This window comes from Saccopteryx bilineata, chromosome 7 (assembly GCF_036850765.1).
Source record: "Saccopteryx bilineata isolate mSacBil1 chromosome 7, mSacBil1_pri_phased_curated, whole genome shotgun sequence".
NCBI classification, from domain to species: domain Eukaryota; kingdom Metazoa; phylum Chordata; class Mammalia; order Chiroptera; family Emballonuridae; genus Saccopteryx; species Saccopteryx bilineata.
In genome coordinates, this window is record NC_089496.1 from 37,341,467 (window position 1) to 37,362,577 (window position 21,111).

The window sequence follows — 21,111 nt, forward strand, 5'->3', positions numbered from 1 at the left end:
GCGACCCTTATTCTAAATTTGGTTTTATAACACTGCAGTAAAGTTCCACTGTGCTGAGGAAAAAAGTGTCTGAAAAGTTAATCTGCTCCAACAACGTCCAAAATCTGATGTTCAATGTGAAAAATTCCTTTACGGAAAGAAAAAAATTCTGAACAGCTAGAAATATGGTCATCTTTGGGATGTCAACTTTCAATTTTTAGTTCTGAAGGCTCTGGAGAGTCAACGAGTGATAAGGATGGTAACTCTTAGGGAAACACCGGAAGAATGCATTGTTTAAATAATTCTCCATGCTCTCCAATACAGTGTCTAAGGAACACAATCATTATCTATCAGGAGGAGAAAAGAAGAAAAAGTAAATAGCAGGACATAAATATGTAGAAAAAGGGCTACAGAACTGCTAATGCTCCTCTGTTAACTCGATATTCTTGTTAGTAAACCCAAGTAGGTTGTGTGGTGGCTGTTTCTTTTGGGGGCAGAGGGGCAGAGTGCTTATCTGTTGTTGTGTATAGGAGGATGTGGGGTGGGCGTGTGTGTGTTTTCCCTGAAACACACAACCCTGTGTAGGTGACAAAGACTAAAGAACATGGTGTTAGTTGGTTTTGCTCTTTCATTTGCCCTCTAAGCTCACTAAACTGAGTTTCTGGGAAATAATAAGGGACAAATTTGAAAACAGCATTCTATATTTATTTAGTTTAATTTTCCCTATACACTCAGGTAGAGAATTGGATTAGGCTCTTTGCTATAGGGTGACCAACACTTTCAGAGAGCTATTATGAGTCACAACTTACCAGATAGCCCCACTCAAAAAAAGTAATACAGAGCCTGACCTGCGGTGGCGCAGTGGGTAAAAGCATCGACCTGGAACACTGAGGCCGCTGGTTCGAAACCCCGGGCTTCCCTGGTCAAGGCACATATGGGAGTTGATGCTTTCTGCTCCTCCCCCTTCTCTCTCTGTCTCTCTGTCTCTCTCTCTCTCTCTGTGTCTCCTCTCTCTAAAATGAATAAATAAAAATCTAAAAAAAAAAAGTAATACAGAATATTTGTGCTAGTTATATAAATTAATAGGTATTATAGCACAGCCATCAAAAGTACTGGAGTATAAAAAATAAAATAGGAGCCCTGGACGGTTGGCTCAGCGGTAGAGCGTTGGCCTGGCACGTGGAAGTCCCGGGTTTGATTCCTGATCAAAGCACACAGGAGAAGGACCCATCTGCTTCTCCACCCTTCCCCCTCTCCTTCCTCTCTCTCTCTTCCCCTCCCGCAGCCAAGGCTCCATTGGAGCAAAGTTGGCCCCGGAGGGCTGAGGATGGCTACACAGTCTCCACCACAGGCGCTAGAATGCCTCCAGTTGCAACGGAGCAATGCCCCAGATGGGCAGAGCATCGCCCTCTGGTGGCCATGCCGGGTGGATCCCAGTTTGGCTCATGCTGGAGTCTGTCTCTCTGCCTCCTCACTTCTCACTTCAGAAAAATACAAAAAAAAAAAAAAAAAAAGGAATTTCTGTGGATTAGGAAAAAAAGAACTGGAGTATGAGTAATATTGAATCTTGGGCATTTTTGTGTCCATATTCATGGCATTAGTCTTCAGTTTTCTAAAATGATGTCTTTGTCTGGCTTTGGTATCAGATTGACACAGGCCTCATAAAATGAGATGAAAAGTTTTTCTTTTTTCCTTTATATTGTAGAAGAGTTTGTGAAATACTGATATTTCTTCTTGAAATGTCTGATAGAATTCACCAGTGAAACCATGTAGGCCTCAGCTTTTCTTTGTGAGATGATTTATAATTACTAATTAAAATTCTCTATTCATTAAATATACATTCTATTTCTTGAGTCAGTTTGGCAATTTGCATTTTTCCAGGAATTTGTCTATTTCATTCACATTCTCTAATGTATTGTCAAAGCTGTTTACATATTTGCTTTTAGTCCTTTTAAATTCTATAGGGTTCGTGGTGATGGCTCTTCTTTCATTCATGATTTTAGTGGTCATTCATTATTTCTTGGCCAATCTAGCTACAGGATTGTTACTTTTGTAGTTCTTTTCAAAGAATGAACTTTGGTTTTATTGATTTTTATCACTGTTTTTCTCTTCTCTATTTCACTGATTTCCATTCTGATCATTATTATTTCCTTCCTTGTGTTGCCTTGGGATGATTTTGCTTCACTTTTTCTAGATTTTTAAGGTGAGAATACAGATTGTTGACTAGAGATCTTTCTTTTTTCTATTTAGGTATTTTAAAGCTACACTTTTCTCTCTAAGCACAACTTTAGTTGCACCCCATACACTGTGTCATTGTGTTTTCATTTACATTCAATTCAGGAAAGTTTCTAATTTCCTTCTGATTGCTTTTTGATCTGGAGACTATAATGTCTACCAGAAAGTTCTGTCCGTTTCTATCACAAGTTTCGACACATAAGCACATGTTTATTTGGCACATGTGTGCCTCTCTATTTTTATCACTTAATGTATACATACTGATGTAGCAAATTAACTTTAACAAAGTTGATTCATGTTAGTTTTATGTGTGAAGCAATAGTGTACCCATGGCTACTGATAAAGTTCATTTATGCCACTGTAATTTTTACGAATTTCAACAAGGAAGAAATGCTACAGAAGCATGTCTGTCGCATCCACCATATTCCCCAGACTTAGCACACTCCAACAATCACTTGTTTTTGTCCTTACAAAATGAAGAAGATATCAAACAAGCACTGGTTCAATTTTTCACATCAAAAGATAAAACATTTTTCAAAAATGGGATATACAAATTGCCCTCACACTGGCAAGAAATCATTAATAATAATGGCAATTATATTATTTAATGAAGTTTATTAACAGTAAGAAAAATTTGTATTTTGTTTTATTCCAAAAACAGACAGAACTTTCCGGTAGACCTTATATTTAGATAGGTACTGTTTACTGTTCAAATATGTATAGGTTTCCCAAAATCTTTCTGTTGTTGATTTCCAATTAGTTCTACTATAAGAAAAGGACATGCTTTGCATGATTTCAGTACTTCTAAATTAAGAGTCGTTATACAGCACACGGTCTATTCTGGAGAATGTTCCATGTGTACTTGATAATAATGTGTATTCTGCTACTGTTATGGCAAGTATTCTATAGATGTGAAAGGTCTAATTAGTATATAGTGTTAATTCTTGGATATCCAGGGTGATTTTTAAAATTAATTGTTCTATTAATTAATGAAAGTGGATATTAAAGTCTTAAACTATTATTGCTGAATTATCTACTTCTCTCTTCAATTGTGTCAGGTTTTTTTTTTCATCTATGTGGAGGCTTTTTATAATTGGTTTATCATAGTGATCAATTAACCCTTTATTATAGTATTATAAAATGTTCTCTAGTAACAATTTTTGTCTTAAAATCTATTGTCTAGCCCTGGCCAAATAGCTCATTTAGTTAGTGTGTCGTCTTGATACACAAAAGTTGCAAGTTCGATCCCCAGTCAGGGCACATATAGGAACAGATCAATGTTTGTCTTTTTTCTCTCTTCCCCTTCTTCTCTCTCTAAAATCAATCAATAAAAATTTTTTAAATCTATTATTTATTACTAATAAAGCCATTTCAGCTGTTTTGGTAACTGCTTGCATGATTTGTCTTTTTCCATCTTTTTACTTTCAATTATTGTGTCTCTGAATCTAAATTGTGTGTGACTTTGAATCTCGACTTTGTCATTTACTATTTTCATGATCTTAGCTAAATTAATTCAATTTTCTAAACATTAATTTCTTCACTTACAAAATGCAGATAGTAAACACAGTAACACTGTTGCCTGGGTTAAATGAGTCAATGTTTGTGAAGTAGATGTGCCTAGATAAGTAATGTATAAGTATGATAAAGATTATTATTAATGATACTGTAAAAGAAGATAAGAACACAGTAACCAAAATATATCCTCACTTTTTCTGATAAATACTGTTCATAAATTCCAACGGCAGCTGCTCTTAAAAGACCTTTGGTTTGGTTGGTTTGTTGTTTCCCATCTTTCTGACGACTTAACAGGACTTCTAGCTGCTGCTGGGCTGTAACCCGGTACCCCTCCACTGTCATCCAGAAGAAGAGATGGGCCTGGCCTCCAGTTTGCTGCATGAAATCTGCCAGACGAAATCCATACAACACAGATATTAATGTCACACATTTCTGGGTGCATGCAGCTGTACGACAAGTTAAGAAGGATTAAAGTTTCAAATAGTTAAAATTCTATACTTGATAATGTTTAACAAATGTTTGAGGTAAAAATATAGTTACATCATGAATTACTTAAGCTAAAAAGACCAGTTACATAGGAAATACAATTAAAAGCACATTAAAAAAGTAAATCTCATTTTGCATCATAATCTCTAGGGGGTAAAACTGCTACACAAGGCTTCACAAGAAATAAACTATTTCACCAACATTCAGTTCTTTTTCCTCAATAAAGATTATTAATCATAATATGTCTTAATATTTTCTAAAATATTAAAAATAAGGATTGAACTTTTTAATAAATCATGCATTTGTGTTTTTGATCATAAAAAATAAGAATCAGGAAGTTTTGCTGAAAATGACCTCCAAATAAAAGCAATTCTGATGTAATAGTAATAAAATTAATAAATATATATATATTAAAAAGATATAAAAACAAAGTCCCTCCCATTCATACACAAAAATGATACAAACAAGTTATATATACCATGTACCCTGAAAAGTACTCTTCCTCAAATAATTTATAGTACTTTCTCCTAGGGTTTATTTTAAAAGTACTTTAGCAAACACACATTCGACTTATAACAAGCATTTATTTCTTCAAAAACAAAATAAATCTCTACCTCTATGTTTTCCAGTGAAAAAGAAACATTTCAGAGAATGGGGGAAGAGAGGAGACAGATATGGCAAGCTTAAAATTAAGTATTTAAAATATTTAATAATAGGCCTGGCTGGTTTGGCTCAGTGGTAGAGTATCAGCCAGGTGTGTGGATGTCCTGGGTTCAATTCCCAGTCAGGGCACACAGAAGAAGCAACCATCTGCTTCTCCATCCCTCCTTCATTTTCTTCTTCTCTCTCTCTCTCTCTCTTTCTCTCTCTCTCTCTCCCCCTCCTGCAGCCATGGCTCTTGATTGGCTCAAGCACACTGGCCTCAGGCACTGAGGATGGCTCCATGGAGCCTCCACCTCAGGTGCTAAATGGTCCCAGATGGGCAGAGCATCAGCTGCAGACAGGGGTTGCCAGGTGGATCCTAGTTGAGTTGCACATGGGAGTCTGTCTATCTACCCTCCTCTCACTTGGAAAAGAAGAATGAATGAATGAGATTTAAAAATATTCACAATTATTAAAAATTTCCAGGGTTATTTCCATAGAACGGCTTTGCCTACCCATGAAAAACTGTAGTGCAACGTTGTCTACAAGGATGCTGTCCAGAGGGACTGTGCAGAGTTTCCCGAAGTTTGCTGCTAGTTTCACAGTATTTATTTCCTATAAGGAAAAGTAAACGTAGGTTAAGATTTCATCTATTCACTAATTAGGTTTAAGATTTTCATATAAAACCAATTAACTGACAAAGACACACTTATATACAAACATACACACATATATGACAAATGTGGGCCTCAAGTAATGTGTTAAAATTAATCTAGCAAACTAAACTCTTTAAAAAATGTCTTCTACTCCTTAAGAAAAATTGCAAAATTACAAGACCAGAGAGTCATGAATAAATATGCAAAATAGAAAACAGCGCAAATAGTGACTATACTAAAACTAAAGGTAATTTTAAAATGTGCTTTCCTGTCTTACAGCCCCAAATCTCTGCTCAACATTACAGTAAAACTTTTCCAAACAGCTAACAATAATTACTGTTTCTAATTCATCTCTTCCCATTTCCTCCTGGACTGACTTATCAGGGTTTCTCTCCATTATTCCACCAAAGTGGTATCATCAGATCTTCAGTAATCAATCCCCTTTGCGGCACACCCGACAGGCAATTCTAAGTTTCCTCTTTTTTTTTTTTTTTTTTGGTATTTTTCTGAAGTTGGAAATGGGGAGGCAGTCAGACAGACTTCCGCATGTGCCTGACCGGGATCCACCCGGCACGCCCACCAGGGGGCGATGCTCTGCCCATCTGGGGCGCCACTCTGTTGCAACCAGAGCCATTCTAGCACCTGAGGCAGAGGCCATGGAGCCATCCTCAGCGCCCGGGCAAACCTTGCTCCAACGGAGCCTTGTCTGCGGGAGGGGAAGAGAGAGACAGAGAGGAAGGAGAGGGGGAGGGGTGGAGAAACAGATGGGTGCTTCTCCTGTGTGCCCTGGCCGGGAATCGAACCCGAGACTTCCGCACGCCAGGCCGACGCTCTACCACTGAGCCAACCAGCCAGGGCCCTAAGTTTCCTCTCATTCGACTTACTTATAGCCTTTGACGTACCTGGTCTCTCACTTCTTTAAACACTTTTTACACTTGGCTTCTAGAATATCACACTCTCAGGTTTTCCTTCAATCTCACCAGCCACTTACCCTGTATCTTTGGGTAGATCACCTACTTTGTCTTTAACTCTAGTAACTGAAGTGCCTCAAGACTGAGTTCTTGGTATCTTCTTACTTACACTCATTCTTTTAGGTAACCTCATCCACTCTCTTAACTTTAAACAAAGAGCTGATAAACCTGAGGATTGCCAAAGTTATGTTTCTCAATAAACTTCCCTTTGAACTTGAGTTTACCATGAGCATGTCTACTTGAATGTTGAACAGTGATCTCACACTAAAATATCCAAAACGCTTCAAAACCTCCTTCTTCCTTAGTTTTATCCATTTTAGTAAGAGCAATACTATTCATGCAGTTTCTCAAAACAAAAAATCTACAAATCAACCCTGAGTCTTTTTAAGTTTCTCATCCCATATTTAATTCATTAGCAAAGCCTGTTAGCACTATATCCAGTCTCTAACTCTTCTCACAACCTCTCAGATAGCCCTACTGGACTAAAGCAGGATCTTGTAAGTGATGTCTTAGTTCCTATTCTTGCCCCCACTACTCCATCACAATTTACTCATCACAAAGAGCTGAAGTAATTATTTTATTTCAAAAATCAGATCACATCACACACCCAGGAAAATCTCCAATGGATTCCTATCACGATCAGAATCTTAAAAAAAAAGAAAAAAAAAAGGCTTACTCTCACAGCTAAAACCACATATAACTAACCTCCAAGGTTCCTTCTCCAATCTCGTTCCTGCTACAGCCCCTCTCACTCATTCCACACCAGCCACACTGGCCTCCTCGAACTCACCCACCGCCTTCCTATCTCGGGCCTTTGCCTTTGTCCTTCCTTTGCCTGAAACTTTATTTTTAAAAAAATAAAAGAAGTCACAGGACTCTCATGTTTATTCAAGCCTCCCTATGCTCACATGTCACAAATCTCAGAACCTAGAGAAACACTTCAGTCTCCATACTTCTACTTTGCTTTATTCTTTCATATTCTACCTATATTTTACTTTTTTTTTAACATATCAATGTACTTACTGGCTTTTTTGACTCTGTAACTAAAATGTAAGCCCCATTAAGAGAGATTTTGTCACCCTGGCTAGATGGCTCAGTGGTAGAGCGTCGGCCTGGCATGCAGGAGTCCCGGGTTCGATTCTTGGCCAGGGCACACAGGAGAAGAGCCCATCTGCTTCTCCACCCCTCCCTCTCTCCTTCCTCTCTGTCTCTCTGTTCCCCTCCTGCAGCCAAGGCTCCATTGGAGCAAAGTTGGCCCTGGCACTGAGGATGGCTCCATGGCCTCTGCCTCAGGCGCTAGAATGGCTCTGGTTGCAAGAGAGCATCACCCCCTGGTGGGCGTTCAGGGTGGATCCCGGTCAGGCGCATGCGGGAGTCTGTCTGACTGCCTCCCCATTTCCAACTTCAGAAAAATACAAAAAAAAAAAAGAGAGAGAGAGAGATTTTGTCTATTAGCTGAATATACAATGGTGCCCCATGCTCAAAATTCAATAAATGTTGAATTGTGGCTAAATAAAAGTGATAAAAGTGGGTAAATAAATCAATCAAAAAATAAAATAAAATGTTTAATTACTCTAGCATTTTTCAGGCAGTGTTTCAATCTCTTTAGCTGGGTTTTACAAATACTTATACTACATTGTATAAGAGAAGTTGTTTTCTGAAAGTTCTTTTGTAGAGTTCTGCATTGGTTAATATCCTGCTTTTTTTATTTGCTAGATATTTAAAATTTTATTTTTATATTATATTTGACACACAATATTATATTAGTTAAAAGTATTCAATGTAGTGACTAGACATTTATACACCTTATGATGTGATCTATGTCTGGTAATATAATCATTTGCCCACGTACTTAGTTCAGTATTACTGACTATATTCCCTGTGCTCTGTTACTTCTCTGTCACTTATTGTAAAACTAGTAGTTTGTACTTCTTAATCCCTTCACCTAGCCTCCTGCCCTGCTAAACATTTTAACAAAAAGTATTTATAACTATATGTTAACTCAAAAGAACTTTACTTACTTTGCCTGACTGCAACCGCTGTATTCTTGAGTCACATACTTTCTTTACAAATAATAAGCTATTTATTTGATTTTTGATAGTGTTGATATCTAAAAATAAACAAATTAGTTATGAACTAGAAAATGGTAGTGTTATATGTAAAATACTTTAAACATGCACTTATTGTAATTTAACATGAAAACCAATGCATAGAGCAATTATTTTACTTACTAAATGAAATAATCTAAAATTTTATAGTAAAATTATTTAAATTTAAACCACGCTAATTCTCTTTACTTTAGCAATAAGTGTAATAACAGTCTCACATTCAAAAATGATACTACCTTATTGTTAGCATATGTTATCATGATAAACCAGATTTCAATTTAAAGTAAAAAAACTAATAGGATAAAATGACATTTAGGAACATTATAGTTTTCGTTGAAGATACAAAAATCAATAAAGAAACAAGACATTCTTTTACATAAAGTACTTACCATCACCAGCTGTATCTAGAGATCGAAGATACTGTAATTCTTCTACTGCCTTATCTCTGACTGCTTCTAGCTCTCCAATATTGTCACTCAATTTAATAATGTTCATAAAGGCCTCATAGTTGCAATTAGAATCACGGATCTGAAAAATAAATTAAATAACAAGTAGGAGGGGGACTCTCTTAAGGAAAAACAGAATACTGAGTGTCTCCAATGTAACATCCCCAATGCTACTACAAATCAAAATGGAAATCTCTGTCCTTAAATTCCCCTGGGTCACACACCATAAACGGAGTAGGTAAATGAGACTGGTGGTGACGGAGGGCAGACCAGTAAGGTACATGAAATGCCCTCATGGTCATTCGAAGTGAAATGAAAGTTACTGGAGGATTTTAAACAGAAGAGTGGAATTCTCTGACCTAAACTGAACAATCACTGTGATGATATGAACATCTATTATTTTTCTCTAGTCACATGTTTAAGAATAGGAATAGAGTAGACGGACAGGTTAAGTTGGACTTAACCAGAGTGTGCTTTCACCAATACAGTGAGAGAGAGCAAAGGTGGTTCAGGAGGTTGTGCAGAGAATAACCATTATGAACTCCAGTAAAATATAAACCAAGTAAAGCAGTAAGAGGAGCTATGAAACTGTAGCAGACTTGGAATATACTACCATCATTTTTTAATGGATGCATACTACTCCATTGTATCACTACACATAATTTATCAAACTAATCCTCTATGTGAGACACTTAAATTGCTTGCAATTTTTTAGTATTATAAGCAGTGTTGCCATCAGTGGCCTTAAATGTTGCAAACCTGATTACCACTTTAAGAATAAACAGCACTATTCCTAGCCAAAGGGAATACAATACATTCTTAAAAATTTTTAATTACATGGGCACGCATATTTTTAAAGCTCTTGGTAGGGCCTATACTCTATAAAAGTTGACAAAGAAAAGAAGAATCAAGTTCTGTGACCTCCAAGAAAGGATCTAACTTTAAAGAATACTAATCATCTCTAGACACGGGCAGTAAAATATCTTTTTAAATTTAAATAAATAGTAACAGCAACCAAATTGCAAAAATTGAGAGAGAGAAAAAGAGAGACAGTAAGGGAGAGAAGCATCAACTTATTGTTCCACTTAGGTGTGCATTGATTGCTTCTCACATGTGCCTTGACCAGTGGATCAAACCAGCAATCTCAGGCTCAAGCCAGCAATCTCAGGGGTCAAACCAGAAACCCAGAGCTCAGGCCAGCAACCTCAGTATAGCTAGTGACCTCAGGCTCGAGCTAGCAACCCTGTGCTTACACGCGTGACCTCAAACTCAAACCGGCAGCCCCAGGATTGAACCAGTGACCACAGATTCCAAACCAGCAACCTTAGCATTCTGGGTTGACACTCTATCCATTATGCCACCATCAGTCAGGCTTATCAACATACTTCTTAAAGAGAATTTAGCTAATACATTCGATATGTTGGTATAGAGATAGTGGAAATATAAAAATTACCTTCAGATACATTTTTTAAAATTACTTTAATAAATTGTTGCCTAATGATCCTAACCTCCAAATACTATTGCTACATTTTAAAAAACTATTTTAAAGAGCTGTAATTTAGAAAGTACAACCTAAAACTGTATAATTTTATTAACCAATATCACCCCAATTAATTCAATTAAAATAAAAAGTACATACCATCCATATGATATATTGATTAATATAATCAGGATCACTGAGTTGATTTATTAATGGAAGAAGAATTCCTCGTGCAAGGATTTCCTAAAAAATAAAAAAACAAAAATTTTAATCTAATATACTTCTTTTTTTTCATTTTTCTGAAGCTGGAAACAGGGAGAGACAGTCAGACAGACTCCCGCATGCGCCCGACCGGGATCCACCCAGCACGCCCACCAGGGGCGATGCTCTGCCCACCAGGGGGCGATGCTCTGCCCATCCTGGGCGTCGCCATGTTGCGACCAGAGCCACTCTAGCGCCTGAGGTAGAGGCCACAGAGCCATCCCCAGCGCCCAGGCCATCTTTGCTCCAATGGAGCCTTGGCTGCGGGAGGGGAAGAGAGAGACAGGAAAGTGCGGCAGAGGGGTGGAGAAGCAAATGGGCGCTTCTCCTGTGTGCCCTGGCTGGGAATCGAACCCGGGTCCTCCGCACACTAGGCCGACACTCTACCGCTGAGCCAACTGGCCAGGGCCTAATATACTTCTTAAATTAAGAGCATAATATAAATCCCCTAACACAATGCTATTACTTAGGTAAAGTACAATACACATAAAAATAAAACTTGATAACCAACATGTTTATAAACAGATGAGCTAGTATACCACAGTTAAAATAAATTAAGTAGTTGAGATGAAGCTGCCTATATCAACATGAACACATCTCCCCAACAACACCTAGAGTTGAATGGAGCAAAGAAAAGCTATCTCTAGTATATTAGTATTTCTGTCAAAAGTTGGCAAAATACGGCAGTATAAATAATTATGGATTTATTTATATTAAGAGTATAAAAACAAAGAAGAAAAAGATACACATTAATTTTAGAATATAAGTTACCACCAAGAGAGGAATTGAGCAACTACAGTAAAATAGATATATTCTTTAATATATATTTTCTTTTATTTAGTGAGAGGAGGGGAGGCAGAGACAGACTTCCGCATGCACCCTGACTGGGATCCACCCAGCAAGCCCACTAGGGGGTGATGCTCTGCCTATCTGGGATGTTGCTCTGTTGTTCAGCAACTTCTTAGTGCCTGAGGCAGAGGCCATGGAGCCGTCCTCAGCACCCAGGGCCAACTCGCTCCAAATGAGCCATGGCTGCAGGAGAAGAGAGAGAGAGAGAGAGAGAGAGAGAGAGAGAGAGAGAGAAGCAAGAGGGGAAGGATGGAGAAGCAGATGGGAGCTTCTGTGTGCCCTAAATGGGAATCAAACCCAGAACATCCACATGCTGGGCAGATGCTCTACTACTGAGCCAACCAGCCAGGGCCTACAGTAAAATATTAACACTGATTAAATATGAGTAGTTGGTTCATAAATATCTTTTATAGCATTTTTCTATACTTATCTAAAATTTTCCCTAATAGAAATTTAAAATAAAATAATAATATATTAATACAATTATTCAATATTCTCTAGAACAGTGATTTTCAACCAGGGGTCTGCAGACCTATCTGCCAGAAATTTCATGCTAGTCCATGAAAGAGTTAACCATCCTGATGTTGTATAAAGATTATAGACCCAATGATCTTAGTCAAATTTGCTTATACTAAGGGTGATTTCTGCCTTTGCGGTCCCTCAAGTAATTCTATTTTCACTGGTTCCCAAGTGTAAAAAGGTTGTAAACTGCCTGACCTGTGGTGGCACAGTGGATAAAGCGTCGACCTGGAAATGCTGAGGTCGCCGGTTCAAAACCCTGGGCTTGCCTGGTCAAGGCACATATGGGAGTTGATGCTTCCAGCTCCTCCCCCCTTCTCTCTCTCCTCTCTCTCCCTCTCTGTCTCTCTCTCTCCCTCTCTCTGTCCTCTCTAAAAATGAATAAATAAAATAAAATAAAAATTAAAAAAGAAAAAGATGTTTATAAAAGGTTGTAAACCACTGCTCTAGAATATACCTTCCCATTCTTCCCAGCTGTTTATGCTCCTACCTATTCAAATTCTCCCCTTCCTTCAAGGACTGACTATAAAGTCAATTCTCCAATTAAATAAACCCTGACCATTTCAGCTCAAATTTTTATTTTTACTCGTATATTTAAAATACCCATATTCCCTATATTTATGGCATTTATCCTTACCATCCTCTATGTAATTCTATATCTTCTACTTCTCTAATACACTATAACTCTCTAGGAACCTTTGGTATATGAGTGAGACTAGTCAGTTGTTCTATTAGTTTAAGTACCTTCCTATTATTTACTCTATCTTCTCTAGGTCATTGTTTAAACATGGCAGGCATTAGATAAATAGGAAATGAATGGAAATAATGAAACTAAGTATTTAGTGCTTATCCTATTAATATATTTTCACCTGTATTTCATCTTTACTTCTTCATGACTGTAATATGTAAATTTATAAAACTCAATTTTTTAAGAATAGAAAAGCTAAATAGCTATGAACTTAACAGGATGTTTCTCTTTTCTAAGTAAAAGAATTATTTATCTATTCCTTGTTTCCAGATCTCTAATTTATCTGGGCCATTTTATAAAATAAGTTCATCGAAGGCAGCCTGCCTTCACTTTATCTCTGACAACTGTTAAACCATGATGAATTAATAATTTCAAATGGCACTAATAAAGGCTCTAATAACTTCCTGAAGTGTCTTGCAACATCTTACAGTCTCAATTTAGAAAGAATTGTTTATTCTTTCAATGTTAGCTTTGGTCTCTAACTTCTTAAAAATTATTTTTTGTATTTATATAATTTCTTCCTTCAAATTGTCTCTGGTCCATATACTCAGATCTTAAAACATACTTTGTAAGGAGAAAATTGATAAACAAAAAACTTCTTTTAAAGTTTCTTTTCAAAATGATTTAAAAAATACATAGGAAGGAATTTTAAACAAATTTAATGCTTCTCATTAGTTAATGCAATTAGTCGATTTGTTTTAGAAAACTACTTTGGTCTTCTAATTTGCCTCAAAACAATTTGGTTAGTCAAGATGTAAACCATATGACTCAACAATTCCCACATAGTTCTAGTGAGGCAAAGGATCCATACAAAGGAAAGAAGTCATCTTTAATCTATTATTTAATCTTAACTAGTCTTTGGGAAAAACTTGGATTTAATTACCAAGAAAAGAAAACTGATTAAAACCTATCAAATTAAAAGGAAAAAGAATACAGTGTTATATAATTATATTCAAATTCTACCAAAAAGAAATGAAATATTGATCTAAAAGAACAATCTATAGCAAAACACAGTTGCTCTTTAAACAATCCTGCTCATATTGAACTATTGAATATAACCTCATATAACAAGGCAGATCTTCATGGACAGATCCTAAGAGTTGATTAATCTTCAGGGAGCTGCAGTAACAAGTGCACCACAGCCAGCAAGGAAGGCAAACTGTCTCCTCTTGCACCAAAACTGATTCTCTCATTGGGTATCTGCTATGTGCCAGCTACTATGACAACCAACAAGTATGTAATAATGATAAATACAGATATATGGCCCATCTTTACAGAGGGAAGATGCATTAAGTGAGTAAACATAACAATCTGATTCGCATTGTAAAACATGGTAAATGTTATAAAGAAAATCGACTGGGTCATGACCTACAGTAGCAGAGTTATGAGGGGGCTTTAAATTGTGTGGTCAGGGGAGGTATTTCTGAGGAAATGTGTTATGAGGGACGAATACAATTTAGCCAAGAGAATAAGGAAAATCATTCTGAGTCGAGGGGAAAAAAAGAGTACGAGAAAGCCGTATGGTGGGGAGAAAATGGCACTTCGGGAGGAAAAAAGCCAGTGTGATTGGAATAGTGACTTTCCAGCATGAAGGTCAGAAAGGTACACAAAGCCCCATCACAGAGGCCTTGTGAGCTTCTGAAAGGACTAGAAATTTGACAACTTTGCTGGATGGTCATACTATTTACGGGGATGGAGAAAAGACTGAAAGGCAGAAAGGGCATGGAGACAAGAAGAGGATTTCCATCTGGGGCACTGAAAGTTTAAAGGGCTCTAAGCCAATGGTGATTTCAGAGCAGCGTCAGAGCAGTCTGGAGCTCAGCAGGAGAGCCCAGACTAAAGATATCAATCTGGAAGATATTAGCATTTGATGCTCGTTAAAGCCTGAGAAGGACGGATGACCAAGAAGACCCAGACTGGAAGAACTTGGATATTTAAAAGTTAGGTAGAAGATGAGTTAAAGCATATAAAGGTGACTAAAAAGACAACCAAATAAGGAGAAAAGTCAGTAAAGAACAACACATGGAACCCAAAAAAGACAGTTTTAAGAAGGAAAGGATAGCCAGCATGTGAAACACTACTAAGACACTGCCTACAATCCCAGGTGGACATTCTGATGTCAAATAGATACTCAGCATAAACAAGTGCTACAATGGATACACTACATTGTCCTTTAGTGGTAAAGGTGAATCTAATGATATACATGCCAGGTATTTAGTGGTAAAGATGAATCTAATGATATACATGCCAGGTATTTAGTGGTAAAGGTGAATCTAATTATATACATGCCAGGTATTTACCACCCTGGAAAATGATTAGCCCAAATAATTAGTCTTAACAATATATATATAAGACTCTTCCCATCAAAACCAAGTATTTTCTACTTACTTCAAAGTACTGTTATCCTACCTGAACTCAAGTTAGGTAAGTATTAGGAAATTGAATGGTATTACTTAAATAACAGCATACAAGTATAAAAGCACACCTCAGGAACTGGAATCTCATTTTGTAGGACGGCAGATTAAAAAGATCATAAGCTTTCATTTTGTAGAAAAATTAAAATTTTTTATTTTATCCATTCAACCATGTAAGGGCTTATGTAGCTAGCATTTTTCAATCATAACTAGTAGCCAAAGCCAAAAAATTATTCCTTTATACAGAATTTTACTCTCAAATGTTTATAGCTAGAGAATAAAAAATCCATGACTGCTGTTAATTCTCTAATTACAAGAAGCAAAATCTTAGCAACCTAGTTTTTTTTAAGTTTCTACCCAGAAGCATTATTTTAATTAGCCTAATTTATAGGTAAAGCAGTATTAAAAGAACATTTAAAAGATCTTGGAAAAATCCAAAATCTAATACCCAACTCTAGGACAGGCCATTCTCAAAGTGTTGTCAAGGGATCTCTGGGAGATCAAGGGAGAAAGCATACATTAAATTAAAAAAAAAAAAAAGGTGTGATAATATCACTCAACTAATGAAATGTGTTTGTGTTTGCTTACATATCAAATTTTCTCAATTTTCATTTATAATACAATAAATACTGACAATACTCACATAGAAACTTTCCAGGGCTCTTAATGATTTTTAAAAGAATGTTAAAAGGTCCTGAGACCAAAACTTTTGAGAAGTACTATTCTAAGTTTCTGTAAATCCATTCATTTGGTATGAGTTTAAGCTTACCCTGACAAAGTATCGCATGATCTTGTTCTGGAAATCTCCAGGAGGTAGCAATAAATATAGTAAGACCTCACACAAATCCCTTAGGAATCCTAGAAATAAAAAAGGTAGCTATAATAACATTATAAAATATAAAATTTCCACCTATTCTTGATATAAAACTCATACTTAAAGACAGAAATAAGCAGTTTTCTGATTATACTGGCTTATTATTTAAGTAATTAATTAGTATATATCAGTATTCATTAAAAATTTCCTTCTTCTCCAAATAGTAACTACTCATTAATCAAACTGATTTTTTTTATTCTGCTCAGTTACACCCCACTTTTTGAATCGCTGAGAAACTTCAATTGAAAAAGTACCCCCTAAACAACTTTAGTTGTACCATGTATTCTGCACTGGACCATGGTAATTATGTATGCATACCTAAAAAGCATTTGCACATTTAAAAATACACCTGAACTTCTCCTTTCAAGAAGGAACTTCCATTTCTTACATTTCATTATCTCCTATCAGTAATAAAATGGCAATGAAAAACTGAACTATACAGTAAGTTTAAAAATAAAAGAGGATAGAAAAGGCAAAATAAAGAAGTAAAAATGTTAAACATATTATAAAAGTTAAAAAAAACAATTTCCACAACAAAAAACGCTTTTCTGTAGTTGTTCATATGCTGATACCTCATGGGAATAAAGTCACATAGCTGATACTGCTCATCAAAACACGTGCCAAGTAGGAGACTCTTAGTTGTTGCAAAATGAGGAAAAACAACCACCTAAGCTAAATCACCTGGTCTAACCTCCCACAAAGGAGACAAGTTCATTCATCTCTGTAAATTGTATTTGAAATCACTGTGAACATTTGCTTCTACTTTAGGGTAACAAATGTATTCTTGAAGTAGAAATAATAAATTCAAGATGAAGATAAAATTACTATGATCAAAAACGTAAATTTACAATTACAGAATATTTATGCTTGCTATATTACAAGATTACAAGAGAGGTAATCTTTAATTAACATCTTCAAATTTTAAAAATGATCTTTAAAACAAAACAAAACAAAATTGGAAACTGCTTTTAAGAATGAAAAAATAAATAAAGTGAATAGCAGTAGTATCTTCACTGTGCCACCTGCCCTGGAACAAGAATTCACCCTGTACTTGTTCACTGGCTCCGCTAACTGGTCTCTGACCATCTGAACAGTTTCTGTTCTCAGAGGAGTGGAACTGAAAACCAAACCTTCTTCATCTTTGGGAGAAGTGCACACTAGATCACGGCAAACGTCCTTCTCCATTTCAACTTCAACTTCAAAGAAGGTATCTACAAACTCTTCCGCTGTACCTGCACAAAGAGAGGAACAATTCAAGATACACCAAATGACAATAAAAAACATTTTAAAATCATAAATTTCAGAAATAAAGATATTACCTATTACTTGATCATCCTTCTCGGTTATCTTCTGTTGAGCCTTTCTAAAGACTCGTAGGTGTGTGCCAAAATCATCTACAATGCGTGTAGTAAAATAAGGTTGCCAGTCTATTTCTTTTGACCTTATAAGAAACAGATTAAATAAAAGCATTATATAAATGCTTAATCAAAAAATATAAATCCATTTAATGACTACTAAAAGACAACATGATTATCAGAGACTGAATTTATCCATACTGAAGTTTTGTTAATTTAATTACTACTATATCTTAGCACTCTCTTTCCGACCCAAGGTGTATCAAATCTATTTGACTAAGACTTTAAGCAATATTAAGTATTTTATGTACCAAAGCTTAAAGGTTAAATAAAAAATAATATTTTTTTCCAGTTAAATCTGAAATGAGTCTAAAAACAGGTATATCATGTAATTTCTCACCCCAGACATAAGGATGCATCAGAAATTCAGAACATTATCACTTGCTTTTGAAAGAGCGTTTGAGCTATTTCTTGGTTCTTTTTCAACCCTTTCTGAATTCTCCATATTCTTATTTTTAGTTATACAGGCCAAGTTCTAAACTAAATTCCTTTGGTATAAACCTGGTTTCTGTTTGCATATACTAGCACTTAAAAATCTGTGCACTCAAAAGTCACACAGAAATGGTTTCAAGAACGTGGCCACACTCGGCCATGAAAAAAGTGATTACTAATTGTATTACGTTATGTAGTACTCTTATCTCAAAAGCTAATTTAGTACACCAGCAAAACAGATAAGAAAAACAACAGATAAACCAAAAACAGTTTACACCTCTCCTTGGATTAAATCATATTTTTAATGCTGTTTTCCTTAAATTAGCACTAAAATTAATTACTCTTTTAGGAACATACCAAGTAGATAGAAAACAAAGAGTCTATTCATGAAGATACTGGGAGGAGAGGAGCCAAAAAACAGTACATAATTCATTATGTTAATTACCCACACATGTATAATAAAGATACTAGTGAAGAAATGAACTTGATTCCACTGTCACTGTTTGAGAGAAAGCCTTCAAAGGGTGATGGCATTGAGGAGTATAACAGATGGCTGTTTTCAAATAAAAACATAAGTTAACACTCATGTACTGATTTTTTTTTAAATTATACAACTATGATTTTGTATATGCTTGGAAAGAAAGAGTAAATTATAAGTACATAAACACAAAAACAAATCAACATTAAAGGGTAGCCTAAACTCAGGGATCTGAGGAGGGTTAACATTATTTAGAATGTAAAAGCCAAGCATACAAGCATACATTAAATTTGGTAACAATGTTCAGCCTCAACATAAAAACTAAAATAAAAACTTAAACCTAGCAGTCTCTATAATCTCTTTTTTTATTTAAAAAGAAAAAATGCACCATCTATATAAGGATCTTTCAAAAAACTTTAACATGAATATTTGTACAAAATCATACAGAAAATTTTATAGAAACATATAGTAATTTACTTGGCATGAGCCATTACATTAGTTCATTTAATACATAAAAGGTTCCTTCTACCAAATTTAGAAGAAAGCAGAATACCTAATTGTTCAAGTTTGATCTGTTCTGTTTCATGGTACAATGCATTTTTTAACATTGAAAATTTCCAACAAAATAAAATTTACTCACTTCTATAACCATTCACTATAGATAATATAATGACTTTTAAAATTAATGAAAATTAAAGAGCAATGCAAATATACAAAAGTTACTTTAAATGCAGATATCTACTTTCAACACACAAATATGTAGCAGTGGGGAAGCCAGGGAACACAGTATTGTATATCTCCACTCAGGGTCACTAGTCTTCCTCTTCCTGACTCAGTCCCACTGGATACATACAAATCTCAACTGAAAGGAACTCCTCCAGGTTAGAAAGATGAGAACAATAGCACATCATTTCCATTAAAAATTTAAGAAAATATCTTCTATCAATTTCTAGTAGTATTTATATTAACAAAATTTGAAAATATTTTGATAAAAGTGCAGTACTTACTAAAATTATGGGGTATGATAAATATGTAATGGAATGTGAATATAAATCAATTTTAAAAATCAATTTATATAACCACCATAGTTCCTTCTACTGATCTGCATGTAGTTAACAGAATTCTTAATATCAATTATTCTAAAGTTATGCCTACAATCAAATCTCTTTTTCACTTTAATATACTCATTCCTTCATTTCCATTCTAAAAAAAAAACAAATACAAAACACAGGGATTATTACACAATGAATCCTATTACCTACACTTTTATTTTATTATTACTTAAAGCTTTCTTATTTGAATTTTAAAATAAGAACATACGTTCTATATGATCAAGTGATGTATTCAACCCTACCCTGAAAATATAATACTCTAGACCCCTGAAGCTATATATACAACAGAATGGGTGCAAGAATTATGAAGGTTAATTAGGAATGCAAATAAGCAGTGAAGTTGTCATTTAAGCATAAAAGCAGAAGCCAAACTACCATGTGTACCCTCTGATCATGACCTCACATGCCTTTGTCTCCGTCTCTAGCCCCAGGACCCTCATTCCTTGACTTTTAGTTGGTCTCCCACATCCATCCTTGTTTCCCCTCCATTCTGTTTTCCATAAATCAGCCACCAAGATCTTTTTAAAAATACAAACGTGAAGCCCTGCCTGAGCAGCTCAGTTGGTTACCGTGTCGTCCTGATAAGCCAAGGATGTGGGGTCAGGGCACATACAAGAATCAACCAATAAATAAGTGGAAAAACAAATCAATGTTTCTCTCTCTTCTCACTCTAAAAATCAGTAAATAAGCATTTAAAAATACAAATGTGATAGTACAAAATAAAAGCTTTAAAAATCTTTCAATAACTCTCCATTGATCTTAGGTCTGAGTAGATCAGGGGTCCCCAAACTACGGCCCGCCGGGCCGCATGCGGCCCCCTGAGGCCATTTATCCGGCCCCCCGCCGCACACCCAGAAGGGGCACCTCTTTCATTGGTGGTCAGTGAGAGGAGCATAGTTCCCATTGAAATACTGGTCAATTTGTTGATTTAAATTTACTTGTTCTCTATTTTAAATATTGTATTCGTTCCCATTTTGTTTTTTTACTTTAAAATAAGATATGTGTAGTGTGCATAGGGATTTGTTCATAGTTTTTTTATAGTCTGGCCCTCCAACGGTCTGAGGGACAGTGAGCTGGCCCCCAGTGTAAAAAGTTTGGGGACCCTTGGAGCAGATATTTTCTCTAAAATCGTGCATATCCGGGATACTGCCGTCTCATCATCCATTCCACCTTCCCTCCCTTCTCCTGCACACTCACTCACAGGCTCTCCTTCTATTTCTCCAACTCGAATATGCCTTTTATCGCAGTGTCTCTGGACAGACTATTTTTTTTTTTTTTTCATTTTTCTGAAGCTGGAAACAGGGAGAGACAGTCAGACAGACTCCCGCATGCGCCCGACCGGGATCCACCCGGCACGCCCACCAGGGGCAACGCTCTGCCCACCAGGGGGCGATGCTCTGCCCATCCTGGGCGTCGCCATGTTGCGACCAGAGCCACTCTAGCGCCTGGGGCAGAGGCCACAGAGCCATCCCCAGCGCCCGGGCCATCTTT

General features: G+C 36.2%; 1 protein-coding gene across 5 annotated transcripts in view; it reads right to left on the reverse strand.

Annotated features, from left to right (window-relative positions):
- SNX13 (sorting nexin 13) overlaps positions 1–21,111 on the reverse strand; it is a 115,606-nt gene that overhangs the window by 37,900 nt on the left and 56,595 nt on the right. For all 5 annotated transcript variants that reach the window (XM_066238298.1, XM_066238299.1, XM_066238300.1 and 2 more), the window contains 8 exons: positions 17,503–17,624; positions 17,314–17,415; positions 16,079–16,167; positions 10,678–10,761; positions 8,982–9,120; positions 8,506–8,594; positions 5,373–5,472; positions 3,922–4,115 (listed from right to left, as the gene is read on the reverse strand). In XM_066238298.1, coding sequence (XP_066094395.1) covers positions 3,922–4,115; positions 5,373–5,472; positions 8,506–8,594; positions 8,982–9,120; positions 10,678–10,761; positions 16,079–16,167; positions 17,314–17,415; positions 17,503–17,624 — 919 coding nt within the window. The remainder of the gene's footprint in view (positions 1–3,921; positions 4,116–5,372; positions 5,473–8,505; positions 8,595–8,981; positions 9,121–10,677; positions 10,762–16,078; positions 16,168–17,313; positions 17,416–17,502; positions 17,625–21,111) is intronic.